At 41.6% G+C, this 25778-nt stretch overlaps 3 protein-coding genes across 5 annotated transcripts in view; 1 reads left to right on the top strand and 2 right to left on the bottom strand.

The window, feature by feature from the left end:
* Positions 1–6550: 6550 nt before the first annotated feature.
* LOC129720692 (uncharacterized) lies at positions 6551–7934 on the bottom strand. The gene is made up of 3 exons (XM_055672263.1): positions 7765–7934; positions 7291–7700; positions 6551–7235 (listed from the first exon to the last, which is right to left on the bottom strand). The coding sequence occupies exons 1-3, from the start codon at positions 7783–7785 to the stop codon at positions 6782–6784; spliced, it is 885 nt and encodes a 294-aa protein (XP_055528238.1). The 5' UTR covers positions 7786–7934; the 3' UTR covers positions 6551–6781.
* Positions 7935–12232: 4298 nt separating this feature from the next.
* On the top strand, positions 12233–14999 carry LOC129720689 (protein ecdysoneless). 2 transcript variants are annotated; one of them, XM_055672259.1, is made up of 2 exons: positions 12233–12692; positions 12795–14999. In XM_055672259.1, the coding sequence occupies exons 1-2, from the start codon at positions 12428–12430 to the stop codon at positions 14537–14539; spliced, it is 2010 nt and encodes a 669-aa protein (XP_055528234.1). In that variant the 5' UTR covers positions 12233–12427; the 3' UTR covers positions 14540–14999. The 2 variants fall into 2 exon arrangements, with proteins under 2 accessions (XP_055528234.1, XP_055528235.1); XM_055672260.1 differs by having other exon boundaries at positions 12542–12692; positions 12800–14999.
* A 7399-nt stretch (positions 15000–22398) lies between these two features.
* LOC129720690 (uncharacterized) overlaps positions 22399–25778 on the bottom strand; it is a 257772-nt gene continuing 254392 nt past the window's right edge. For both annotated transcript variants that reach the window (XM_055672261.1, XM_055672262.1), the window contains 4 exons: positions 23943–24489; positions 23494–23871; positions 23182–23433; positions 22399–23117 (listed from right to left, as the gene is read on the bottom strand). In XM_055672261.1, the coding sequence (XP_055528236.1) occupies positions 22844–23117; positions 23182–23433; positions 23494–23871; positions 23943–23977 (939 nt within the window). In that variant the 5' untranslated portion in view covers positions 23978–24489 and the 3' untranslated portion in view covers positions 22399–22843. The remainder of the gene's footprint in view (positions 23118–23181; positions 23434–23493; positions 23872–23942; positions 24490–25778) is intronic.

The following is a 25778-nucleotide window of genomic DNA, read 5'->3' as shown; positions in this document are numbered from 1 at the left end:
AAAACCATGTTAATTCAAAAATCCGCTTGATAAACCGCTTTAATTCAAAAATTCGCGTAAAAACCACGTTAATTTGAAAATCTGCATAAATAACCTTTTAGAGAAAATCCGTGTGAAAATAATCTGATCTATTTAAATGTTAATCCAGATAAATTGCTCTATGACCTACACACCCACAATGTTCGATTGAATTCTGCTAGAGTGCTGCAAGCTCAAAAAAAATTAGTACCCAACAGGGAAAAAACCGCCAGAATCAACACCCATACTTGATGAATTCATACCTCGATGATTCCTTGGCGAATTTCCAATCTTTGGCTACCAATGAACCCGAAATAAATTCTTATTTATTGACAACATATAAACCTAAGTGAAACAGAATATCATAAAAAGTTCTACGCGTTGCAAAAATGTACACTTTGGCACACACTCCGGAAATCCGAAACATTTCCAGTGAACCTTGGTCACGTCTAGTGCTCAAGTAACACTAGGAAACTAGGACAGTTTTCCAGTAAAATGAAACCTGTTTTGTCAGAATTGTTTCATTTTTCGTGTAGTTTTGGCCATTTAAAAATTGACAGAATTTTGCCTGCTTCAATTGTTTCCCTTATTATACAACCTTCAAAATAAAATTCGGCTTGAAACTACTCCGTAGAAAGCACTCTCGGCGTAAAACCCGAAGACTTTCCAAAACAAACTGTTTAACTCGTCCGGTTGTTTGAATTTTCATTTGCAGTATCGTAAGATTTGTCATTCAAGGCCTTAACACAATGGATACGTTGCGGCTGCGTTTGCGGCAATTTGACAGTTAGCCCATACATTTACTGTCACATTGACGTCAACGCAACGCAACGTATCCATTCTGTTTGGGCCATCACTGTCTCTGTTTTTAACAAATTTATATAGCAAAATTGCATTTGTCGAATAACGTTTGCGGTAAAACAAAATCAATCATAGTAACCCATGAGTTAGCAAAAAAAAATTGACAGCCCTATCAGTCAAACTCTAACTATGATGGCGAAAAAAGTGAAGCTGCTCCGTTCAGAAGTGTGCGCGTTCAAAGAACGGTACCCCGCCGCGTCAAAAACGGACATCGTGCGGCACTTTGTGGAACCCGGGTATGTCGGTTTTGGCATCTACAACACTATTGGACAACGATCAGAGCATCGAAAGAAAGCCCGATTCCGGACGGCCAACGACCCTGAGCGACAAGAAGCTTCCAAGGATGCTGAAGAGGAAGACCGAGGGAAAAGTGGCTAAATCGCTGCGTGCACTTGGCAGAGAGATTGGTGCGTGCTCTAAAACAGTGAAAAAAAGCATCTGGAGAACATGGACATACATGTAGGAAGCGGCAGTCCCGTCCACTGGTCTTGGAGCTGCAGGCAATGACGCAGCGACAGCGGTTGAAGATGGTCAAGTCAATTTTCCCGGCGAATCGCGACGCGGCAGTGGTATTGGACGACTAGACCTATCTCACCCTGGATGGCAACGACTAGCAGGGCTCTCCGTATTTAACCTCCCCCACGAAGGAAGTGAGCATCGAGGTAAGGTTTATTTCACAGACCAAGTTCCCCTAGAAGGTGCGGCTGTTGCTGTCAATTAGCGAGAAAGGGATGTCAAAATTGCTCTTCTTTCGCTCCGGGCTGGCCGTGAACGGGGAAATTTATAGTACGAACAGGGTTGCCACATTTAAATCTGTGTTTTCCCTTGAAAAAATCTGAACATCTGTATCTGGAACAAAAATATCTGTAAAAAAAATCTGTGTTGTTTAAACACAAAGAACTTTGTATTTTTTGAGTTTTTATGGTACATAAACGAAATTTTTAGCTTAAAACGTGTGAGGAGTTGAAAATATGTTCAATTTGCTCAATATTTAATGAAATAAAATTTGGATTGTTTTTTAAAATTAATGTCAATTTCGAAAAATCTGTAAATCTGTACTTTTCGACGAAAATCTGTATATCTGTATGTACAGATTCTGTACCGTTACTTCGGCCAAAAATCTGTAAAATACAGATTAATCTGTACATGTGGCATCCCTGAGTACGAAGTGCCTGACAGAAGTTGCGTCGTTCATCAAGAAATACCATAAGCGCGAAGACACGGTGTTCTGGCCAGATTTGACGTCGGCCAACTATTCGTAGCGATCGTTGGAGAAGATGGAGCGGCTGAATATTGATGTGGTACCGAAGTCGGCGAATCCGCTCAATGCCCCCAGCTGCTTCCCATCGAGAATTTCTGGGCAAATTTGAAGCGCAAGATCTATTCCAACAATTTTGTCTCGAAAACGGAGGAGGAATTAAAAAAAACGAAGAAAGAGCTTAAAAACATGGCTACACGCATGTTTTCGTCCGCCATGGCGAATGTTCCGGTTAACTGTCGAAAGGCTGCACGCAAGGACGTAATATTTTTTGTGAGGAAGCTAACATGACAACCTTCCATGGGAAATTTAACCAACTCAATTATCTGTCATAGTTTTTTTTTTCATCGCCATCTGAAATAGTTTTTTTTCATCATCTGAAAAAATTTTTTTCACCGCAAACGTTAGCTGTCAAATTATCGATACTTATCGATAATATCGATAAAAGTCCCGGAATTATCGATTGTTATCGATGTCCGTTCTGGGCGATATTTCCCATCACTAATCAAGATTCGACTAATCGATTTTGACGTTTCTATGAATATTTTCATTGTTTTGAAGTAGAATACTTCTCTCAGGTAGTTCGGCTACATAGGGATGTGAAATAAAAATCTAAAACCGAAAAAGTGAAAACTATGTCCAATTTCAAATGCTAATAAATCGGTTAGTTTTCGATGGATTTCCTTCGTTCTTGCAGCAATAGATTGGAAAATCTTCTAAGATTCTTCCCAAAATAAGATAATTGTAATTTTATTATTCACACTATTGTACTATTGAAAATAGTCAAGCCTTGTCAAAACGAAAAATTTGACCTCTGATTGGTCGTTATATGCTTGCTTCCCAAGCACGGTCGACAGAATCATATACCTTGCAATTGAAAACATGCCTGTTTCAGCCGGAGCCGCTCATAATAGTTCTAGACAGCGACAACAGCAGTCGTCCTTCCTTAGCAGCAGCACTAGCCCTGTGGTTGGTCACCACGTCTCAGGAGCAGCGCGGTTTTTCTCAGCGTGTGTCGCCAGACAGCCATTATTCCCCCCGTGTTGGGGCAGCATGATAATTGCCATCAGGAAATCCAATTTCGGAAATCAAAATGCCTTTTTTAAGGCAAATAAACAAGTCATTGAAAGTTAATAATTTTTGTCAACGCAAGCAAGCATTCTGTGTTGCATCCTAGCAATTCAAATTTGTCGCACCCGTCTAATTTACTGAATGTGAAATAGCTTCCACAGTGCATGTTGTCCGTGTATCTTAATTCCACCAATGTTAGGGCAGCTCAAAGGTTGTAATTAGCAACCGATTTTGAACCGCAACATGCTTTTCTCATGGCAAATAAAAAAATAATTGAAGGTTAATAATTTTCTGGCATCAACACAAGCAGACTTTCTGTGCGGGATGCAATCAAATTCTAATGTAGTTGTCTAATTTTCACTTTATTTAGTAAACCCCCCACTGTAGGGGCAGCGCAAAGGCGCGATCAGCATAACCGACATTGAATAATTAACTGCCCTGTTAGTACGCATTCACAAAAGCAGTTAGTTCGACTATGCAGAGCTAATATGAAGTCGATTCAATCAATCAGTATAAACAGAATTTCGTCGTCTCCCAGCTGCCAAGTTGCAACATGATGCAACAAGCAACAGCGAGCAAACGAAATCGCACGATGTTACAAACCGCAATAAGATACGGGTTAAAATCGTTGCGTGTGTGACTGACACGCAAGCAGCCGGGTTATCTTTCTTGTAAAAGTATTCTACTTCAACCTTGCGGTCGTGGCTTTGCATACAACCTTCTTGTGATTTTTGAAGTAGAATACTTCTCTCAGGAAGTTCGGCTACATAGGGATGTGATATGAAAATCTAAAACCGAAAAAAGTGAAAAATATGTCCAATTTCAAATGCTAATAAATCGGTTAGTATTGGATGGATTTCCTTCGTTCTTGCAGCAATAGATTGGAAAATCTTCTAAGATTCTTCCCAAAATAAGATAATTGTAATTTTATTATTCACACTATTGTACTATTGAAAATAGTCAAGCCTTGTCAAAACGAAAAATTCGACCTCTGATTGGTCGTTATATGCTTGCTTCCCAAGCACGGTCGACAGGATCATATACCTTGCAATTGAAAACATGCTATTTGGCCTATATAAGAGCCTGTTTCAGCCGGAGCCGCTCATAATAGTTCTAGACAACGACAACAGCAGTCGTCCTTCCTTAGCAGCAGCACTAGCCCTGTGGTTGGTCACCACGTCTCAGGAGCAACGCGGTTTTTCTCAGTGTGTGCCGCCAGACAGCCATTATTCCCCCCGTGTTGGGGCAGCATGAAGATTGCCATCAGGAAATCCAATTTTGAAAATCAAAATGCCTTTTTCAAGGCAAATAAACAAGTCATTGAAAGTTAATAATTTTTGTCAACGCAAGCAAGCATTCTGTGTTGCATCCTAGCAATTTAAATCTGTCGCACCCATCGAATTTACTGAATGTAATATAGCTTCCACAGTGCATGTTGTCCGTGTATCTTGTAAGTTGTAATCAGTAACCGATTTTGTACCGCAAAATGCTTTTTTCAAGGCAAATAAACAAATAATTGTAGGTTAATAATTTTCTGGCATCAACACAAGCAGACATTTTGTGACGGATGCAATCAAATTCTGTTGTAGTTGTCTAATTTTCACTTTATTTAGTAAACCCCCCACTGTAGGGGCAGCGCAAAGGCTGCGATCAGCATAACCGACTTTGAATAATAAACTGCCCTGTTAGAACGCATTCACAAAAGCAACAGAAACAGAATTTCGTCGTCTCCCAGCTGCCAAGTTGCAACATGATGCAACACGCAACAGCGAGCAAACGAAATCGCTTGATGTTACAAACCGTAATAAGATACGGGTTAAAACCGTTGCGTGTGTGAGAGCACCATCGGTGTTTATTCGCTGGATACAAAAATCAAATGCGAATTGTGGAATAATTCGTCTAAAGAACATAAGGAAATGGTAAACCTGAACTGAAAGGCGTGGCCTATTACGTAGCACCCTTCGGCTATAAAAGAGTGTTTCTGGGAAAACTAGCTACATTCATTAGTCGGAGGGTGAACTGGATGGACCGTCTGGGTTGCGCCTGTGGCTGCTTTCAAATTAAACAAATCACTTGCCCTGTGGTTGGTCACCACGTCTCAGGCCTCTGCCTGAGAACGAACGCCAACGCGAGCGATCGGGCGAGATTTTTGCCGTACATCAGCCGGCACTTCCTCTAATGGAAAAGTTGGATCATTTTGTTCAGAAGAATATTACTGTCGGTAATATTACAGAGATGCGATTGCATTATATCCGATATGGAATTGAACGATTGTTCTTTTGAGGACAAATAAAACACTTTATTTGAAGAGTTAATAGCTCTGGGTACCAGTAGCAGTATGGTAACAGCCTCAGCGGTAGGTGCGGCCGGTACTTCCATGAGGCGGATGTTATAAGGAAGTAAATGGAAGCAGCGCGGCGAAACAGTTCGGGTGTGCTTAGATGCGCATCATTTTCCGTTGTTGATATTATTCCCCATATAAAACGACGCGCTTTCGTACGATAGCGGCGGTATAAGCGGTAGATGCATTTGTCAACGCTAACTTTAGTAAAGCCGAGTCTTTTCAATGTGAAAACACCTTTCTATTGTGTTGGCCGTGCGCATTAGGCCTCTGCTAGGCTAAACGCAAAAAGCGGGGCGAACCGATTCGCCCGGCCGTAGGTTAATGTACAGCCGTAAGTGGAGCTGTGTGAAAGTATTCTACTTCAACTTGCGGTCGTGGCTTTGCACACAACCCTCCTGTAATTTTTTTTTCTTGTCGCACGTGTTTGACGTTTCTGTTTTTGTTATATAGCACTTTGTTTGTTCTAGTTCAAAGGATATCTGATCAATGGTATCATAACCCGTCAAACTACATTTCATACAGAATCTTCATGAGGTAAATATCTGAATTATTTTTCAAAATTCAACTACTGAATATTGGGTTATTTTGAGTGCATTGAAGATTTCTAGAATGATTAGGTAAAATATGATTATTTAAAAAAAGTATAAATAAAAGCCAACTCACTATTCGGCAAATGGGAAAGTCTAAAGCGCTGAATTTAAATGTTTCAAAATGTCAGGCGGAGACCATCCAACGGTCTAGAACACATGTCTCACAGAAAGATGAATGAGTAAAATGATTTAAAATTATATGACTAGTGGGGTCCACTTACGACCGTGGTAGGGGTTTTTGGTCGCTTTGGCATTTCTCCGCATTATTTCAATTTGGATGATGTGATTTACATGAATAAGTGTTAGTTGGAAAATTATTTGACTGATCGTATTTGTTTATCATAATACTATTTTTTTATTTTTGCGGGATTTTAACCGGGGTCATTCGTCCTTAATGAATACTATCAGTTATCGCCATTTATTACAATGTACGTTATATTTTCTAGGACATTTTTTGTTATATATTTGAGCAGACTTTTTCGTCATACCGAGACGAAAAACATATAAACACAGTACAGTATACTAACAAATAATTATATAGTTGTTAAAATATCCGTAAAACCTAACATAGCGAGGTTTATCTATTGGTTACGGTCCAATGTTTCAGATCATTGGACTTATTCAGATCATTTTAAATTATTATGTACCACCAAATTGTTCTTCTTTAACAACAAACTCAAAATCGTCAAACGAATTCAGCGATCGCTTGCGCATATTCTCATGATTGCTAGAGCTAACATCGTTCGAGTTAGTCCAGGGTTCGCAGGGAAAGCTGTTAGTGTTGCATAGGTTAGAACCCTCTCCGGTACACTCTATCGGAGGTGAAGTGTTCGATTGATTGCGATTCCCCGATAGTCGCGGAATCGACGCTGGAGCGTTTATTGCTTTGTGAACATTTCGTACGTGCGAAAGATAGTTGGAAACCTTCCAGTTACCCCCGACTCGTTCCGGGCGACAGCTTATGTCATTTTCTCCGGAGCAAAAAACGCACCTTACACGAGCAACCAGGCCACCATCATCAGCATCAAGTATCTCTACTCTGATATCTGCTACACGATTACAGAAATCAATCTGCTCCGCACTCCCATCACATCTACAACAAACGTATTTAAAATTTGGAGCTCATACCAACATTCCTCATAAATTACCTCTCATTGTAAAAGTCGATGATTTTTCTTCTCACTTCCTGCGCATTCGATTCATGAGTTCCCTGTGTCATCCAGTCTTTTTCGCGTTTCTCAGCAAACCGAAGGTAATGGTTGATACCTTTACGCTGGATACACGATGCAATAAGTTTCAAAATCGCACGTTCCCCAGCCATAAATCTAAACCGTTCCGGAGCGTTCACGAATCTACCGAAATACTTTTGCATGGAGGAATCTCTGGCTGATTTGCCCATAATTTCCGGCAGCTGTCTAATGTCCTGCTCAATGGCCGATATCTCGTCGTTCCCGATGTACGCTAAAGCCGCATTGATATATTCGGTCACCTCCAAAACGTGGCGTATAGTGTCCGGAACTCGTCCAACGTCTTTGGACAGACAGTTCCAGAAGCTGTCCTGTAATAGAAATCATATTTGTGGTAAACAGGACACTTTAAACTAAATAAAACATGCTACTCACCATTGCTGGACCAGAGGTCATTTTTTTAAGTTGCTATTTACGAAGTTTTTTATAAAATTGCCACAAAGTTTTATCGGTAGCAATCTTTCGACAAAACATAAGCGGAAAATATTGATTATATTTTTATGCTTTTTCTATACCCTACACACTATTCGTAAACAGAAAATGGGTCTGCAGTGATTTTTACACGCTAAGATGGCATTACTTATACGGAAAGTAAAAATGTCATGCGCAGATTGTAAATACACACTAAAATCAACAAGAACTCAACAGCTGATAATTTCAGCGAAATATTATCCAAGTTTTCGGTAGCATTAAGGATTTTTGCCGAAGCAAATGAAATTTTAATACTCGCTGATTTACGGAAGATTGATATATTTGTTGAATCTTCGTCGCAACATGTTCCTGACAATTGTAAAAATATTTCGCCATATTCGATCAGTTGGATAGTTCGCCGAAATAAATTGAGTGTGTGATTTCACAGAACCTAGTGGTTTTGATGTATTACCGAGATCTCAGCTGTTGAACAGTTATCCTTCTCATCTTGGAATTGTCATCCGCTCTGGAGTACCACAAGGTAGCATTTTAGGCCCGCTAGTTTTCTCACTATTCATCAATGATGTTACTCGGTTGATGCCTCGTGGTACCAGATTATGTTATGGTGATGATGTTAAAATCTACTTGCTGATAGAATCAATTGACGACTGCGCAATACTTCAAAGCTATGTCTATTTGTTTGTTCAATGTTGTGACTCAAACCGTAAGTCAACTAGCATTTTAAAACGCACTGTTATCAGCTTTGCAAAAAACAGCTCTTGGTTTACGATTTCTGCATTAAGGATACGTGTTTAGGACGCAGTGACAATGTAACTGATCTTGGCGTGGTGTTGGATAGTCATTTGACCAAATCGACAGCTGGGAATAATTTTTAGAATTCAACGAGAATTCATTGATCCCGGTACTCTGCGTACTCTTCACTGCTCTTTAGTACGTTCTGTCCTTTAAACCAATTGTGTAGTTTGAAATCCACATTATAGACTGTTCCGAAAATTATAAATACATCTTCTTTCTTGAATAAAACAAAAAATACAGGATTTTTCGGGTCATTTTATTCTGAAATATAGATAATAAGTGTTTTCTTTCCAGTTTCAATTCAAGTTGGGATTATTTTTCGTAGGATACGCGAGTTCTCTAATTTTTCTCTTAACACTACTCATAAGCTTTTGCACAGTGTGTTCTCCGACCATTTTTACCACTTTAAGCCAATCTTTTTTATATTTTTCAGCATTGCCTTGGTCAAAGCCCAAAAAGTTTCAATAGGGCGAGTTTCAGGGCAGTTTGGAGGATTCATCTCCTTTGGGACACATGCCCGGGTTTTCTACCACGTCTTGGGGCATCAGTAAATGTGCACTCTTCACAATACTTCCGCAATGCGGTTTGAATTGCTCCGACACTTATACCTTCTTCTCTGGCTAATTTTCTTATAGAAAGACCACTCACGGTGCCCCATTTGTGCACAATTCGCTTTTTTGCTCGGGAGAAAGGCCACGCATTTTCAAAATTTCCCACTAAATGTTAGAAAAAATAACAGCATCTGTTTCTTTTGGATGTAAACAACAGGACGCAGCCAACGTTTGGTTGAATACTGCACGTTATTTGAAATGACGGTTGATCGTAAGTGTCTTTATAATTATGGGAACGGTCTATATGAGTTCTGGACTAACCGTTTGGAGCGAATGCAGAAATGTTTTATTCGCAAAATTTGCCGTATACTACCATGCAGAAATCCTGATGCTCGACCGCCCTATGAAGAAGTATGGCTACCGATTGACTTAACGTATGCGTTAAAAAAATGGACTTTTTTAGGATGGCGTTTAAAAAATAACTAAGACAGATAATTGAGTTTGATAAATTTCCCATGGAAGGTAATCATGTTAGCTTCTTCGCAAAAAAATTTTACGTCCTTGCATGCGGCCTTCCGCCAGTTATCCTGAACATTTGCTATGGCGGACAAAAACATGCACGTAGGCTAGGGGCTAGACATCTTTATTTTCATGAAAAATATGTCGATAATATTACTCGATATAGGTAGATATATTTTGACATTTACCGTTTATCTGTCAATTGACAACCCTCCAACGGTAATATAACGTCAATGAGATATGATATAAATAGTGAGGTGCCCAAAAATGCAAGGATGAATACTTCGTAATATTGAATATTTTTAAATTATTTTAAGCCCAGGACATGAGTTCATTGTCATTCACTGTTACTCGGTATAGGGATGCCAAAAGCTCGGATAAAATTGTTGGAGTAGATCTTATGCTTCGGGCTTGCCCAGAAATCCTCGATGGGACGCAACTTGAAGACGTGGGGCGGATTCGCCAACTTGGGTACCATATTGATATTCAGCCTCTCCATTGCCTCAAACCATCGTTTCGAATAGTAAGCCGACGCCAGATCCGGCCAAAACACCACGTCTTGGGCCTTATGGTATTCATTGATGAATGACGCAACTCCCGACCGGCTCTTCGTATTATAAATTTCCCCGTTCACGGCCAATTCGGAGTGAAAGAAGAGCAACTTTGACACCCCTTTCTCGCTGGTTGTCAACCACAGCAACACCTGCTTGGGGAATTTGATGTGTGAAATAAACTTCATCTCGGTGCTCGCTTCCTTTGTGGGGGAGGTAAAATACGAAGTGCCCTGGCAGTCGTAGCTATCTGGGGTAAGACAGATCACGTCGTCCATCACCACCACTACGTCGTGATTTGCGGGAAAATCGACTTGACCATCTTATTCAGGCGCTGCCGCTGTGTCATTGCCTGCAGCTCCGAGACTAGTGGACGGGACTACTGCTTTCTGACATGTATGTCCATGTTCGCCAGGTACTTTATCACTGTTTGGTCAGTTGCACCGACCTCCTGGACAAGCGCATGCCTGTTTTCCCTCGGTCTTCCTCTTCAGCATCCTTTGGAGCTTTTTGTCGCTCAGGGTCGTCGGCTGTCCGGAACCGGACTTTCTTTCAATACACTGATTGTTGTCCAATAGTGCCAAGATGTTGTAGATGTCGGAACGGGCGTATCCGGTATGCAGGAGCTGCCGCACGATGTCCGTTATCGACGCGACGGAGTACCGTTCTTGGAACGCGCACACTTCAAAACGGAGTAGCTTCACTGTTTTCGCCATCACTGTTAGAGTTCGACTGATAGAGCTGTCAATTTCTTCTCTGCTGACTCATGGGTTAATATGATTGATGCTGAAGGCGTAACTTCGTCTGTGCGTGTAAAGGTAAACCAATGAAAAATCGTCAAATTTTGTCCATTTTTTTTAAAGCAAACGTTAGCGCCGCTCGAATAACGTCGCAAGGATATTGTCGTGAGGCATCATCCTGCAACGCAATTATTGGTTGCCGATGATGACACTGCTGCAGCTTGTTACGGCTAGTAGATTGTCGTGGGCTTGATGCTTGCCTGTGAAGGACCAGTTGCCTACGAAGGGCTCGTCCTCAGGTTAGTGTTAGCTCCTACTAGGAGCTCCTAGTGCTAACTGTTGACTGCTGCAGAAAATGCTCCGCAATATATTGCTCCCTCGATATGTACTGTACTGCATCCAATTTACGAATCGACTCACACAGGTAACGCGCGTTCTTTTATAGAAGCCAATGCGAATAAAATCGTTTGCCCTACACAGCCCCCGAAGAGGGGCTTCATCCCTATTGGTGGACAGCCCTTTTGCGTTTCTCAACTAATTTCAAAGGCCTAAACACAATGGATACGCTGCGGCTGCGTTTGCGGCAATTTGACAGTTAGCTCATACATTTTCTGTCAAATTAAAGTCAACGATGCAGATGCAGTTCCGGATCCATTTTTCTCAACAAACTTACAAGCAAAGAATTTGAATTAAAAAATGCAGTAACACAAAAGCGATCGTTTGCATTCAAACACATGGATGGCTAGAAAATACTTCTTCTTTTTTTGTTCGAATTTGACAGATAATCATAGTTGCTGGTGTGCTTTCAGTAAATTATAACTTACGCTGATTTTCAGTGAAAATAACATTGATTGTAACAAATAACATTGATTTTGGTGTGTACATTTTCTTTCTAATTAACGTCAACGCAACGCAAACGTATCCATTGTATTGGGGCCTTAAGAATGATATCGAATCACTTGAATGATTTTTTCGTTTTATTCGTGTACCTATAATATTTCTACTCTACACAAACAAACAATTGGGCTAAATAAAACATCTAACAATTTTGAAATAACTAAATAAAGTCTGCATACAGGTGAAACATAAGAATTGTCCAAACATTCGTCAAAGTTTCCCGTGAGCGACCAGTACACAAAACAGCTACTCATTTTCAGTATGCTTTGCTCTTTTCCCTCCTTTTTGGTTTACTGTTAATCAGCGTGTAAAATATCTTGCTTGACAGTTTCTGTCGGTTGACAAAAAAGGGATAAAACAAGGGCGTAGAAGAAACAAAAAACATAAGAAAACAAAAGCATAATTCTTTTGTTCGTCCGTTCACGTTCGCATAAACGTATAACGATCGAACATTCATCTGCAGTCGCAGTGCTAGATTGTGTTGGGGAGAAGCTGAGAGGGTGATTCATCGCCGTGTTGTAGAAGAACTATTTTGGATCGTACAAAAAAGAGAATGTCCGCTTCCGGTTTGCTAAAATCAGTTCGCGAGGACGATTTCGTGGAATACTTTTTGTTCCCGACTGGTTTGGATCAGAAAGATGTTTCGCTGGAAAATAGCGAGCCTCTGCTGGAGTCGCTCCAGGCAAAGGTCAATAAACTGGCAAAAGACTTCTGTCAGCGCTACATTTGGCATCGGGACGGGTTCAAGGTTTCTATGCGGAAGGGCGATCTCCAGCAGCGTATGTTGATCGAGGCGAACGGTTTCGATGAAGAAAATGGTAACTATGTTTTTCGATACAACGCCATAAATAGTCACCTCTATTTTGCTGCAGTCTTATTTTTTGTGCACAGAAACTGGTTTTAAACTACGCTATTTTTAGTTCAGCTGCCACCTCATCTGCACGGAATAACACATTATGGGGATAATGTACAGGACGAATGGTTTATTGTGTCGTTATTATTTCACCTAACGCGTCAAATTCCCGATTTGGTGGCACGAGTGGTGGACTCGGATGGAGAGTTTCTACTGATTGAAGCAGCTGAACATTTGCCGCGTTGGGCGAATCCGGACCGCTGTGAAGGTCGAGTTTTTATTTGCGATGGCAAGCTGCATTTGGTTGAAACAGAAGACCACCAAGATGCATTCCCTATGGAACGAATATTCCGGGAGTTGAGTGCGGAATCTCGATCCAAATGGGTGGCTTCGAAAAGCATGCAAGCATGTATCGACGAACGCATTCAGGATTTCCCGGATAAAATTGAAGACAATCACCATCGGGCTACACTATACGTTCCGGTAGGAGTGGCGGCCGTTCTAGAAGAGAATCCTCAATTAATCTCAGCTGCCGTGTTGGCATTCTGTAATCGAGATCCGATAGACTTGAAAGTTTGCCGAGCGATGCGCTACTTCCCCCCGGAGAGCTGCGTTTATACGAGTGTCGTGTTCACCAGATGCTTATACGCCATGCTGCTGCACAGTAACTATCTACCTGATCGTAGAACTGGTTGGAGTTTACCAGCTGCAAGCGATCCTAGCTATAAGGCTCATCTTTTGGGTTTGAAGCTTGCCTGTGGCTTCGAAATTCTAGCCTCCCAGGCACGTTCCGCTGCGTCACTGGAAACTGACAAAGGTTGGAAAAGTTATTTCGAATCTCTCAAGTCAAAGGGTTATTTTCAGGATAATATCGAAGGATCTCAGGAGTATGTTCGCTTATTAGAAGTGGCACAGAGTTATTACCGGGATCATCGTGATTCAATGAAGATTACGCCAAAAATTGGCGAGGAAATTGTCTCCATCCTGAAGCGGAACGAATACGACGTGGAGGAACTGCGTAAGCAGGGTCTTGAGTTGCCAACACCAGACGAAGACAGCTGGATTAATGTTTCTCCCGAAGAGCTGGACGAAATGTTAACCAAGCGATACGGGACTCGCAAATTGTTTTCCCTCAACGGAAATGTGCACGCCGAAGAGTTCACTAATATGGTTAGTGACTTTTTAGACCAGAAAAGTGAGTTCGATGGTGTGGATTCGGCCCAGATTGATTCGTTAACGCCGACCAGACCAAAACGTACCAAAAGCAAGTCGAAGGCCGATGTGCAACCAGCCCAACTACCTCTTCATCAACCAATCGATTTCGATCCGGATGCGTTTGGTGCTCATGTTAAAAATTTGCTTGACTTAGTCATTCCTGAAGATCGATGGGACTCCTCTGATAATTCGGATATGAGTGACTACGGCGAAGAAGACTACGATCAAAACATCGAGGATATGTCTCCAACGAGAACTGGCAAAGTCGTCAAAAATGAGATACAATCCTACATGGAGCAAATGGATCGCGAGTTGGCTTCGACTACGATTGGGAAAAGTTTCGAAACGGATCTCGGTACCCCAGCGGAAGCCAACAGCGAAGTGGATGATTTCGATGACATCGAAAGTTTCAAACCGGTCAATATCGATGTTACCACGCTCAAAAATATGATGGAAAGCTATCATGCTCAGATCGGTGGGCCTGGACCAGCAGCCAATTTACTTGGTTCCATGGGTGTTCAGATTTCGCGGGCTTCCAATGGGGAATCATCTTCGCCAAAGACGAAGCACGGCAGTACTAAGCAAACCGAAGTATGAATTGTGCCATCGGTGACGGTGGACATTTTTTTTGTTCCCTGTCCTACTTACTCCATACGCTTGAAGCTTCTCCTCCCCTGCTAATGCAATCAGTTAGTGTTAGTGTTTTAAGAATATCTCAAAATTTATCGAAACATAGTCAGAAGCTGGTTGAATCTTGTGGACCCCTACGGATGGTCTGCAATCGCTATAGTTTGTATTGTTAGTCTGGTAACCTTTTTGAAAAGACCTTATATCGCACTTTAAGGGAATACAAATTTCCATCATTTTGCACACGTACTGTTTAGGTATTAGAGATGCTAGGGATGCCATATAATAAACCACAACATGTCATGTTTGTGAGATAAAATAATGTTACACTTTGGGATATGATATAAGATTTTAAGTATATATGTAGAATCAGATGCATTTTACGCGTTTAGGCAAATAAAGAGCTGCTTGGGTCATTGAGCCGAAAAGACGACAATGTTATAAGTCACGTAAAGAAATTGTTCAATCCTTAATTCCGGATTAATGACGCTGTACCAGAATTTGATAACTGTATTCTAAAACACTAAAAAACAATGATCGAACCGATTACAGCACTAGAAGCACTAAATGCAAAACCTTAGTGTTACGTTCCGATTCATCTTGTATTTTTGCCTTTTCTGGCTTTTAGAAAAAGTTTTCAGCGATTCTGGGCATAATTTGAGATCCTCTTGCAAACCGTTTTGGTAATATTTTTGTTTTTTTTTACAGTGTATTTGCTCAATTTAAATTTAACATCAAACAAACTCAGTGACAGTGAAGTATCGCCAAAAGGCAAGCCAAATTACTAGATGTGATATTTTGTTTTTTTTTTTCTCATCACAAATTCACATTAGATCATATATCTGTGGTCGCAGTAATGAGTCCACACAGAGTTGTTCAACATTTATTTGCATGCAAACAAAGGCGGACAAAGGGTGATTTGAATTGCAGATGAAAACTAATTTGGTATTTCCCCTTCCTCTCACCCCACTCAACATTTTTGAGCTTATATTTTCCGTCCAAATCAAAGTTCGAAGTTACCCTAGACGTTATCAACAATTCAATGGAATGCACAGTAGAATTAAACCGACAGAAAGGTCAAGTCAATTCTCATTGGATGCACAACAGATGAAATTCTTGATTTTTTTCGGCAGAAGCAAACGACAGCTGAAATGTGGAGTTCTCTAGAAGAAACCTTTGTTAAAAAATCCGTTCCAAGGCAAACATTGCTGAGGAAGTAATTTGCACGGCTACGGAAGAAGGAAGGAATCTTCGTGCAAGCTCATTTCGTTGCACCGAAGAAGCGTAGAGATCCTGCAGAAATCGAAGGTATGTCTAACAAAGGAGTTGAGTCTACAAAGTAGTATCTTCGGGAATACTTGCTCTTGGTTAAGAAGCTCTCACAAAAGATGGTGTACTAATCACTGATCGCGATGACCAGGGACGTGCGGAGCTCAAGAAGCCGCTGTAATCTATAGTATCAACCAACCAATTAACCAATCGGATGCTGGTTGAAAAGCTAGGATCAATTCAGCTTCATTCAGAAGCTGCGAAGATGTTGTGATCAAAAGCGGCTCTGGCGGCAACGAGCCTCCCGAACGGTTGCGCTACGGTAGCTGTAGCTGGGAATATAACCCCTACAGAGAATGTGGATGAACGTAGAACCAGTCCTTGGTAAGATACGGATTTTCGGATGTAATTCTACGACATGCCCGAATCCGCGGAGAAACGACATTACACCTCAAGAGCCGGGAGATGATAACACTGGTCAACACAAAGGCACTCCAATAGCTCAAACCAGAAAAAATGAGAGTTTATAGCTATTTAACCATTCCTGTGAATTTTGATGTTCCTAGCCACTAACTTTAATTCAGAGATTCAAATGAATTTTCTCGTAAATACAACGATGAACCCGGCGAGCAATTACTATGCAAACTGTCACGTAAGTTGGCGCGTTTTGGTAATAGCTAGGGGCACCAAAATTCATAGGACTGGTTGGAAAGCTATAATCTTTCATTTTTTTCTCGTTTTGTCGACCATTGATTGTCGACCATTTGTTATTGCAAGAGACGTCAAACTCAACAAAGAATGTTTCTTTTACACTGAGCTAATTTTAAAGGCATGTCAAGTTTCCTTGGTGATCCCCGTCTCCCATAATCCAGAGAGGGGGACATATCGAACAATCCTGATGTTGAGATATTACCTGAAGTTCCTATTGAAGAATCCAATGAAAAAGAATCGGAAAAAGAGACCTCGCAAGAAACAAACCCTGGGGCGCTTCTTTCGCAACAAGTGAAGATTGTCCGGAGTCAATGCGAGAAGCAGCGAATGGGAGCGCCGACTCCTAGGTAAGTTGTTTGATTTCCAAGTCGAGTTTAGAGCAACCTCTGCTGCTATAACTTTTGATTCTACAGATCCATAATCACCCATTGAAGACGGGGCCCAACGTAGTTGGTAAGATGACGTAGCCTTCATCAAGGGCGAAATCAAAACGAGTTCGATAAAGAGTCCGAAGTTCGACAGCAGCTCCGATGTGTTTCCGGTTCATGCGATTTAGAACGAATCCGTCGATGAAAGCGACCCTGAAGATGCTTCCGGAGAAGACGATGGATCGGACGGACAGGGCGCATGTTCGAACCAAGAAGACGGTGCAGAAGAAACGGAAGATGCCTGGCAAGAAGCGCAAGATCATAAAACAGGCCGATACCGTAGGCCTTCGTCATGAATGCAATGAGTTTCGTCAACAACCTGCCAAGTTTGTTAGCGGAAATGCCGAAGCGACCGGAACCAAACGTGGACGTCAGTCAAACTTCCTGAAGAACGAGTACCGATCACGTGCAAATGGTTATTTAAGGTGGAGTAAAACGAATTCGATGGAGGGACCGCTACCAGACGAAGCTTGTAACTGATGGATTCAGTCAGAAAGCTGGATACAATTCTGGTGAAAATTATTCCCAGGTGGTGAGTCTGGACTATGCTTATGAAAATGACTGTATATCCATGACAGCAAGTTTTCAACTAATTCGACTCTCATTGTATTGCACAGCTCTCCCTGCTCCCGGACATTCGGTTCATAACCCGACAGCTACTGACGGTAGCACACATGCAATGCCAAACTGGCTGTTGTTTTTCGTCTCCTTATGTCTGTTGGTGCTTCCAAGCTGTCGTTGATGACAGACTATAATCCCCGACATCCTTCAGCACGAATCCGAGCGGAATGTCAGATGATTATGATTCACGGAAGTAAAGCCAGGGGCCTATAAACGTCAACACTTTGCCTACCAATCATAAATTCATCACGGCGGTAATATTTCATTTCAAATGCTTACAAAACTTATCTTATTCATTGAAAGTGCACATTGTACTGAAAACAAATGTTGAGCTCTTGTTTTTTTTCCATCTAAAACGACATTTACTCGAGAATAAGTCTACCGACAAAATGGGACGTTTACTCTATTACGCTTGTTTTAGGGCAAACCAACCAAAAAGTGGGTACCAGAATCAATGAGTGGTAGATGAAAAATGTATGGAGTTTGACAGCCACAAGAGCCCCCTGAGTAAAGCCGATGCTATAATGAAAACAAGATGATGTGAAACACGTTTTTTCTTACGTGGAGAATAATATCAACAATGGAAACACATATGAAACGGTTTGCTTCGAATTTATTATGGCATCAGCCTAAGATAAACGAGAAACGAAAAAGGGCGAGTCAATGACAGCCGCAGCCGATCAGCAGGCTGTCAATAACGCAAGCCAAGCGAACAGGACATCCTCAAAAAGAACAAAATCAGGCTGTCATAGACCTTCCTATCTGCGCTGGTATTAGTGGTCGATTTCACTAATACAAGTTTAATTTTGGTTGCAAATAATCAACACGCTGGTAGTAACAAAAAATTTCCTCCTGCCCCGAGCTTTTATTCAAGTTGTAAGCCGATTTTTAGTTTTATTTCATCTGGTTTTCCACAAAGTTTTCTAAAACAGGTAACACTAATGAGCTAGGATTCATAAGTGTAATATTTTTCGAAATTGAATATCAGCTGATTTTTTGGTTGAAAACAAATCGATTTTATTAGGATACAGACTAAGCCTGTACTGGTGAGATCTGGCGTAGAAAGCTCTATGTCATAACGAACAAAATACATGCGCAAGAATGAGCTGTCGTGTGCAACACAAGACAGTTTCGTTGAGCTTCAGCTATATGTGAGCTCTCATGAATAGCTTATTCATTAGGCTGTCAGAGTAAAAAGACAGAGCTGTTGTCAGTTCAGTCATACTATAGTGTCGCTACACAGTCTTTTCACAAAGCCTAGCTGGACACTAGAGATAGTCGGGTACGGGTATTTTTACCCGATACCCGTACCCGACGGGTTCGGGTCGGGTTTCGGGTAACGCCAAAAAATATTTTTCGGGTTCGGGTCGGGTACGGGTAATTTTAAAACCAAGGCTTCGGGTTCGGGTCGGGTACGGGTTTGAAAAATTCTCAACTGGTCGGGTACGGGTCGGGTACGGGTAATTTGATTTTCGTGCATTATGAGAATTTAATTATTAACTTTTTTAGCCTAGGTGCTTTAGCATAGTCTTGGTCTGGGAGGGAGAAACGGATACGACGCAGCACAAAGTTGCATCGGTAACGGTATCATTGATTTCTATAGAAGAATGATTGCATTTTTCTTGACCGTGGACTTATTCGAAAAATACTTATTATGTAACTATAACTCCATCACAAGTAAAGCAAATAGTATGCTGGGCTTTACTAACCGGTTCAGCCACAATTTTCAAGACCCGTACACTATCAAACTATTGTATATTACATATGTTAAACCTATTGTAGAATATTGTAATCTCATATGGATCAGTCCAAAAACAATTCCTCCTTTACGCGCTTCGCAACTTGAATTGGACTGCATTTTCTCTGCCATCGTATGAAGCACGTTGCATGCTCATTAATCTGCAAACACTTAAACAACGCCGCGAATTCGCAATGCTATTCTTCGTCAATGACATTATTTCAAATCGTATAGACTCATCTGCATTACTATCACAACTCATCTTTAATACACCTTCACGGCATCTTATAACGAGAAAACTTTTTTCAGAAAAAAACATTTGCAGAAATAATTATGCAAAAAATGGTCCCATAAATCGAATGATGAGTCAGTATAATCTACATTGTAAAACCATTGGCGTAACAATATCAAAAAAATTAAAAATTAAAAACTGTCTGAAATACACTAAAAATAAAAAAATAATTATTAAATATTATTAAAAATAATATTTAAATAATATTTTCTGAAACATAATATTTCTGTCCTTTGGTAAGCTACGAGTTTTGAAAGTTTGCAGATTTTTTTAAAAGCATTTTTGTTGTTTAAACGTGTAAGCAATGTTTGCAAATAAACTCTTTTCGGCAGACCTCCGTAATATTACTCGGGTATCAAAAAAAAGTCGTTTGGTAACAGTTTCGAACTATACACTTCAACACGGTTGAGTCTCCTGATTGCTACGATGTGCACATAAAACTCGTCGCTTAATTTAAACTCTACCAGACATGCATTTTTCACCCTTCTCCGTGTTGTACTAGTAGGGTAAATTAACAAAATAGAAATTATCAGCAGTTTATATGAATCATACGTATGCATACAAAATAATTGAAATCCCTGATTAATTTTAATATGAGGTAACTAACTGAACCCAAATTCTCCGTACACAGTTATGAACCCGATTGCTGGTCTGATACATCAACACTACATCAGCTTAACAGATATACCCCGAGTAGAAAGAAAGTATCCAAATACGAATTGGGTGAGGTGCTGGAGAAACGTTGGTATGAAACAGCTGGGTTGTAAAGCGAAGAATCTACTCTATATGCTTGTGAATGAAAAACTTGTATATTAAAATTAGTCAATAATTATATATCCTACATTAACGAACATAACGATGAGATTGATATTCAAAGTTTAGAATTTTTTTTGGATACCGAAGTTTAATCAATGAATTCATGTAATTAGTGTTATTATTTTCTTGACTAATAAACCACATTTTACAAAAAAAAAATAGATATTTTGCTGCGTGATAAAAATGATCAAATTTTTCAACATCAGACGAGCGGACGTTCTCAGTGACAGATGCTACGCTGGATTCTGGGAGCACCAATACATCGCCTGGAACTCTGGTTCATTAACATTTGTTCACATGAACACTCGGGTCTAGTCCAACTCCGGCCATCATCTCGAGAAACCACATATGACAATCAGTGCATAAAATATGCGAGGTAATCAGGTATTTAGAAAAAAAAATAAACAAAATAAAATAAAAATCCAGGACGGGTCGGGTACCGGCAATTTCGGGATATTTTTTTTCGGGTACGGGTCGGGTACGGGTAGTTGAAAACAATATTTTTCGGGTTCGGGTCGGGTACGGGTATTTCAAACAAACCCGACTTCGGGTTCGGGTCGGGTACGGGTTTGAAAATTCTCGATGAGTCGGGTACGGGTCGGGTACGGGTAACAAATTTCCCATACCCGACCATCTCTACTGGACACCGTGCGAGCTGTAGCGAACGAGCAGAGAATGGTAATAGTGCACCAAAAAGACGTGGAGACTGCTTTTCTCAACGATTAGCTTATCCAAAAGATTTTTGAGCAAGGCTAGAACCTGGTGTGCCGCCTCGAAAATTCACTATACGGCTTTTAGCAGGTATCAAGGGCCTGGAATGCGAGGTTCCATGCCTTTGTGGAACGATTCGGCTTCACCAGAAGTTTGAGCGATCCATGTCTCTACGTGAAACGATTCGAAAGCAGCCAAGTCGTCCTTGTGCTGTAAGAGGGTGACTCACTTGTAGTCAATCGTCAACTGAAGGCGATTGAAGCAGTGGAGAGGTGCGAACATTTCTTGGTTTGAAGATTGACCGGGACGTGGAAGAAAAGACAAAGCCGATTGAGTGAGGCCTGCGTTAGAAGAAGGGAGAGGAAACCGATCGTACTTCTAACTTCTTTAATTCTTGACCCATTTTGGATCTCAATCAAAAGATTGGAAAATTTGTCTATTTTTATTTTATTGGTTATTTTATTGTTGTTTCAATTAAGGACTATTTATACAGATTTAAACACATTTTATACACAAAAACAAGGAGTATTTAAAGATCAGCTTTGATTCAAACTCCGAATACTTCAACGTAATCGCTAAGAGATAGGCAAACCGTCTGAATACTGATTGTCACTTTTTTCAACGCCTGCTGATTCCCTGGAAGTGGAAGTTGTAAAGAACCATACATCACTGGGTGAAGGACATTACAAGTAACGAAATGGTGTTCAATAATCATGATTTTTATTAAACTAGCTCTAATAATTCGGTCTTTATTGTGCAGTGTTCGAAATTTGAGACTGTTCGAATTTTGAATCAACACGGTACGTTGATGTTAGCCATCGATTCCTCCGTCAGGAGATTTAGCGGACGTATAGCTGTTTAATACGTCCCAATAGGCGAGCAAGTCGCAGACGTGATACCCGAGGGCTTGCTTGCAGGTTTGTTCCAGAAGCATCGAGCCACCCTAGGGCTAGTTCGTTCCGGATATTAAGCGGGACCCCTGAGGAAACTTAGCTGACAAACAGCGATCACACGTTGGTGCAGTTTTTCCAACTTTATTTTTTGAAATTCCAAACGCTGTAGAGCAAACATTTAGAATCAAGTGCCCCATATTTTGTACCTTTGATTTCCACGTGTTCCGAGTATTTTATTTTTATTTAATCTTGCGTTTCATTTCCCAAATTTTCCATTTAAACAGACAAGCAACTACTACTGTTTAAATTCAGCTTCAAGTTTTCGAAGCTATGATTCAAAAAGAGAATGGTTTAGTAAAATCAATTTATTTGCATTTTTGTTTGTTATGTACATTATTCGTTCAATACAATCTGTAAAACAATATTCGAGCTTTTTTGTTAATATTATTTCGTTTTAATAAGAATACAAAAGAATATTGCCTTCATTAGATGTCATTCCATCCTTTTTTTTGTGCTTATGGTTAAAAGTAAAATCATCATTATTCTACGGACTGATTGTTGCTGCTCCTTCTAAGTATTAGATTAAAATTACACTTCGTTAAGCTTAACAGAAATCCTTTAAATTAAATCATTTAGTAACGATCGTTCCGCTTACTACAACACTGGTTTCGTTTAAGTTTATTTGCGCAGCAAAAAACCGCAAAACAAAAACTGTTTTGTTTGTAAATTTGTTGCTCCATTTCGAAAATAGGTGGTAAAATGATTGCTTCCCACTGTCCGCCAATCAACCGATGCCTAGTATCGGGTTATCTCTCGATCCGAGTACTTCCCGCTCATTTTGCTGACCGAGAACCGGTCAGAGTATCGATCGCGTTCGTCAAAGCGGTCCGTCTTGTAGTCGATCTCGTGCGGCGTATAACCGATGCTCTTCTGCCAGTGCTTAGTCCAGTACAGATCTTCGTTGCGTAGCTGATCCGGTGTCTTAGCGTCGCGGCACACTATTACGCAGTAGATCATACTGCCGACGAGGGTGGCGAAGCCGAAGATCAGGAAGATGACGCCCAGAATCCTGTGAAATAAAAACTCAAATCAGTGCTGGCTGCCGTACACATTGTGCGAAAGCTCCGCCTTACCATACAAAAAGGGGTTCCATGAATTGCATCACTATCACGAAACCAAGAGTGACCAAAATCAGACCCAAATTTAGGAGCAACATCAGACAGCAGACACCTTTTACGTTCGGGCAGAACGGATTCGGTGCGGACATCGCCTCCACCTTAGCACCGTGGCGTCGTGAGCTGCGTCCCGTTTTTGCCGTGCTAGCAACACTGTATACACTGCGGGGTCCACGTGACGAATGGTGATTCCGGTGGGCACTGTAACGACTGGTTTGAAAAAAATGTGTGTGATTCCTATCGGTCACTCAAAGATCAAACCGTTTTTACCTAATCTCCGACGGCGCTTTGTAAGCCGCTGATGTGACGTAGATGTCACTTCCCGTTTCCCCGCCATGGTCGTAGCTGAGGGCCGACGGTGCCCGTGGAGGGGCACGCGTCGGTGGACTAGAGAGTGGCCGGGGACCTCCGGCGGGTCCGTTGGTGGTTCCGTTCTGTTGGAACTTTTCGTTCGGGCGGGATTTTCGTGACGGTGCGGTCGGCGGAGTTGCCCGTTCGTTGTTAACCGTGAACTCCGACACGGTTCGATCCGAGGCCGCCCGCTGACTGTCCTCGCCGTCCGTTGAGTAGCCCCGGTTGGCTTGAGCGTACGGCAGATCTACGGTGTCGCGGCCACCATGGTTGGCGATATAATGGTTACCCTTGACCCTGTGAATTGGCAGATATAAAAAATATAAAAGATTCACTTTCGTTCCCCCCATACATCAGTATGGACTCACTTTTTGACTGTCCGCTCGTGGATGTTTTTCAACATTTTTCCGCAGGTATCGTGCTGCTCGTGCGAGGGCTGAATTAAGGGTGAAAGAGAGAAGAAGGCGGTAGTTAAACGCTGGTAATTATTTTATTGCCCCCGGTTTTTTCTCCTTGGTCAGTGATTTTCTTCCCGTGATGGTCACTAGAAGCTACTCAATTCCGATGGTCATAAACATGTTCGGTGCCTAGTGAACAGGAAAAAAACGGTGGCGATAGTTTTCGCAGATCTTGATGCTGCGCCAGTCGTTGCGCGGAGTTTTCTTCTCGTGAGGGCTGGGTTAGAGAAGGTCAACGCGGGGCCACCGTTCGCATTGTTTTTCTTCGTGTGAGCTGTTGAGTGTGTGTTTCGCGCTGGAGTTTTTTATTTATTTTTTCGTTCGTTCACTGCCTTCGGACTGCAATCCGATGTTGGCCAGTCTGCCACGGGGTTGGAGGCAAAAGAGCGCGCATTGATGAATGAATCGTTTCCAAAGCGGCAAATTGATGGTGGCTTCAATCAGCGCCGGGGAATGTCTGAAAGTGAAATGGAGATGAGAATCGATTACAGACGTTATTATTTGATTTGCTTATAATGGGTGGCCGTGTCGGGGAGGCTTGCACCGCGGCTACACCGGTGTGCGTTCAATCGTATTCGGAGTGAAGGTTATGAAACCGTTACGCGGGAATTGTTCCATGAGCGAGATTCGTATTATTGTTTTAACCTTTAAACCTAAGAAGATTGCTTCACGCATTAAAAAAACTAAAATCGGAATAAAATATAGCATCGAGTACAAAACTGTTTTCTGTATTTGGCTGAATTATTTAACATTTGATAAAAAAAAACTGCAAGAGGGTTTTCTCCTCCGTCGCTACTTATGTTGAAAGTTATTTTCTCGTTTTTTTAAAGATAAAAAGTACATCCTACATGTGTCAGATCCTAATGTCGACGCGGACCACTACGTGGTTATGGTTAAGATGCCCCCTAAACTTTCCGTTGTTAACAACATTCGATACCAACGCCCGCCCCGGTGAGATCTCACGCGACTGTAGCAGTCTAACGTCGCCAAAAAGCTATGCGCATTTGCTCGAAGCCTGAAGTGGACCAGCTAGAGGGAGCTTCTCTCGAGAACTGTTGGAACACTATCAATATAGCCATCAACAGCGTAGCGAGCGGCTGAGATGCGCAGTGCCACTCGTCAGAATCAGGGCCGGATTTAGACGGTGGGGGGCCCGGGGCAAATTTGTTTGTGAGGCCCTCTTTTCCTCTTTTCTAAAAACATTCAGAGGTAACGTTCTGAAAGGTGACGAGCAAAAAAAAAAAAAGGTCGCCTAAGGACTAGGAGGCCCTTGAATCGGGAGGCCCGGGGCATTTGCCCCCTTTGCCCCCCCACCCCTCAAATCCGGGCCTGGTCAGAATGTAGACCGACGCAAACAGAAGAAGATGTGCGGTCTGCCTCGAAGTCGTCGGCCTCTATCCGGTTCTCTGCTAAATATTATCTTTGTCGGTCGCGCATCCGCCACCCGTGCTACATGGCCAGCCCACTGTAACCTGCCGTGTTACATCAGCTAAACAATATCAGCGTATTTGTATACTTCGTACAGCTCGTAGTTTATGCGCCTGCGTCACACCCCGTTCTCTAGTTTGCCTCCGAGTATTAATCGCAGGATTCTACGCTCGAAGACCCCAAGCGCTCGTCGATCGGCCTCCTTCCATGTCCACGATTCATGTCCGTAGAGCGCCACCGGGAGGATCAGAGTCCTATAGAGCGCAAATTTCGTACGGATCTGTAGGCTACGGGACCTAAGCTGGCTACGCAATCCGT

Source organism: Wyeomyia smithii, chromosome 2 (genome assembly GCF_029784165.1).
Source record: "Wyeomyia smithii strain HCP4-BCI-WySm-NY-G18 chromosome 2, ASM2978416v1, whole genome shotgun sequence".
Classification (NCBI taxonomy): domain Eukaryota; kingdom Metazoa; phylum Arthropoda; class Insecta; order Diptera; family Culicidae; genus Wyeomyia; species Wyeomyia smithii.
This window is presented reverse-complemented; position numbering and strand designations above follow the sequence as displayed.

Bases quoted from the DNA above. Each gene is read 5' to 3' on its own strand.
- LOC129720692 (XM_055672263.1), bottom strand. From the start codon at position 7,785: ATGACCTCTGGTCCAGCAATG. The intron at 7,701-7,764 runs GTGAGTAGCATG...TTTCTATTACAG, and splicing joins TGACCTCTGGTCCAGCAATG to GACAGCTTCTGGAACTGTCT. The intron at 7,236-7,290 runs GTAATTTATGAG...CGTTTGTTGTAG, and splicing joins ATCGACTTTTACAATGAGAG to ATGTGATGGGAGTGCGGAGC.
- LOC129720689 (XM_055672259.1), top strand. From the start codon at position 12,428: ATGTCCGCTTCCGGTTTGCTAAAATCAGTTCGCGAGGACGATTTCGTG. The intron at 12,693-12,794 runs GTAACTATGTTT...CGCTATTTTTAG, and splicing joins CGGTTTCGATGAAGAAAATG to TTCAGCTGCCACCTCATCTG.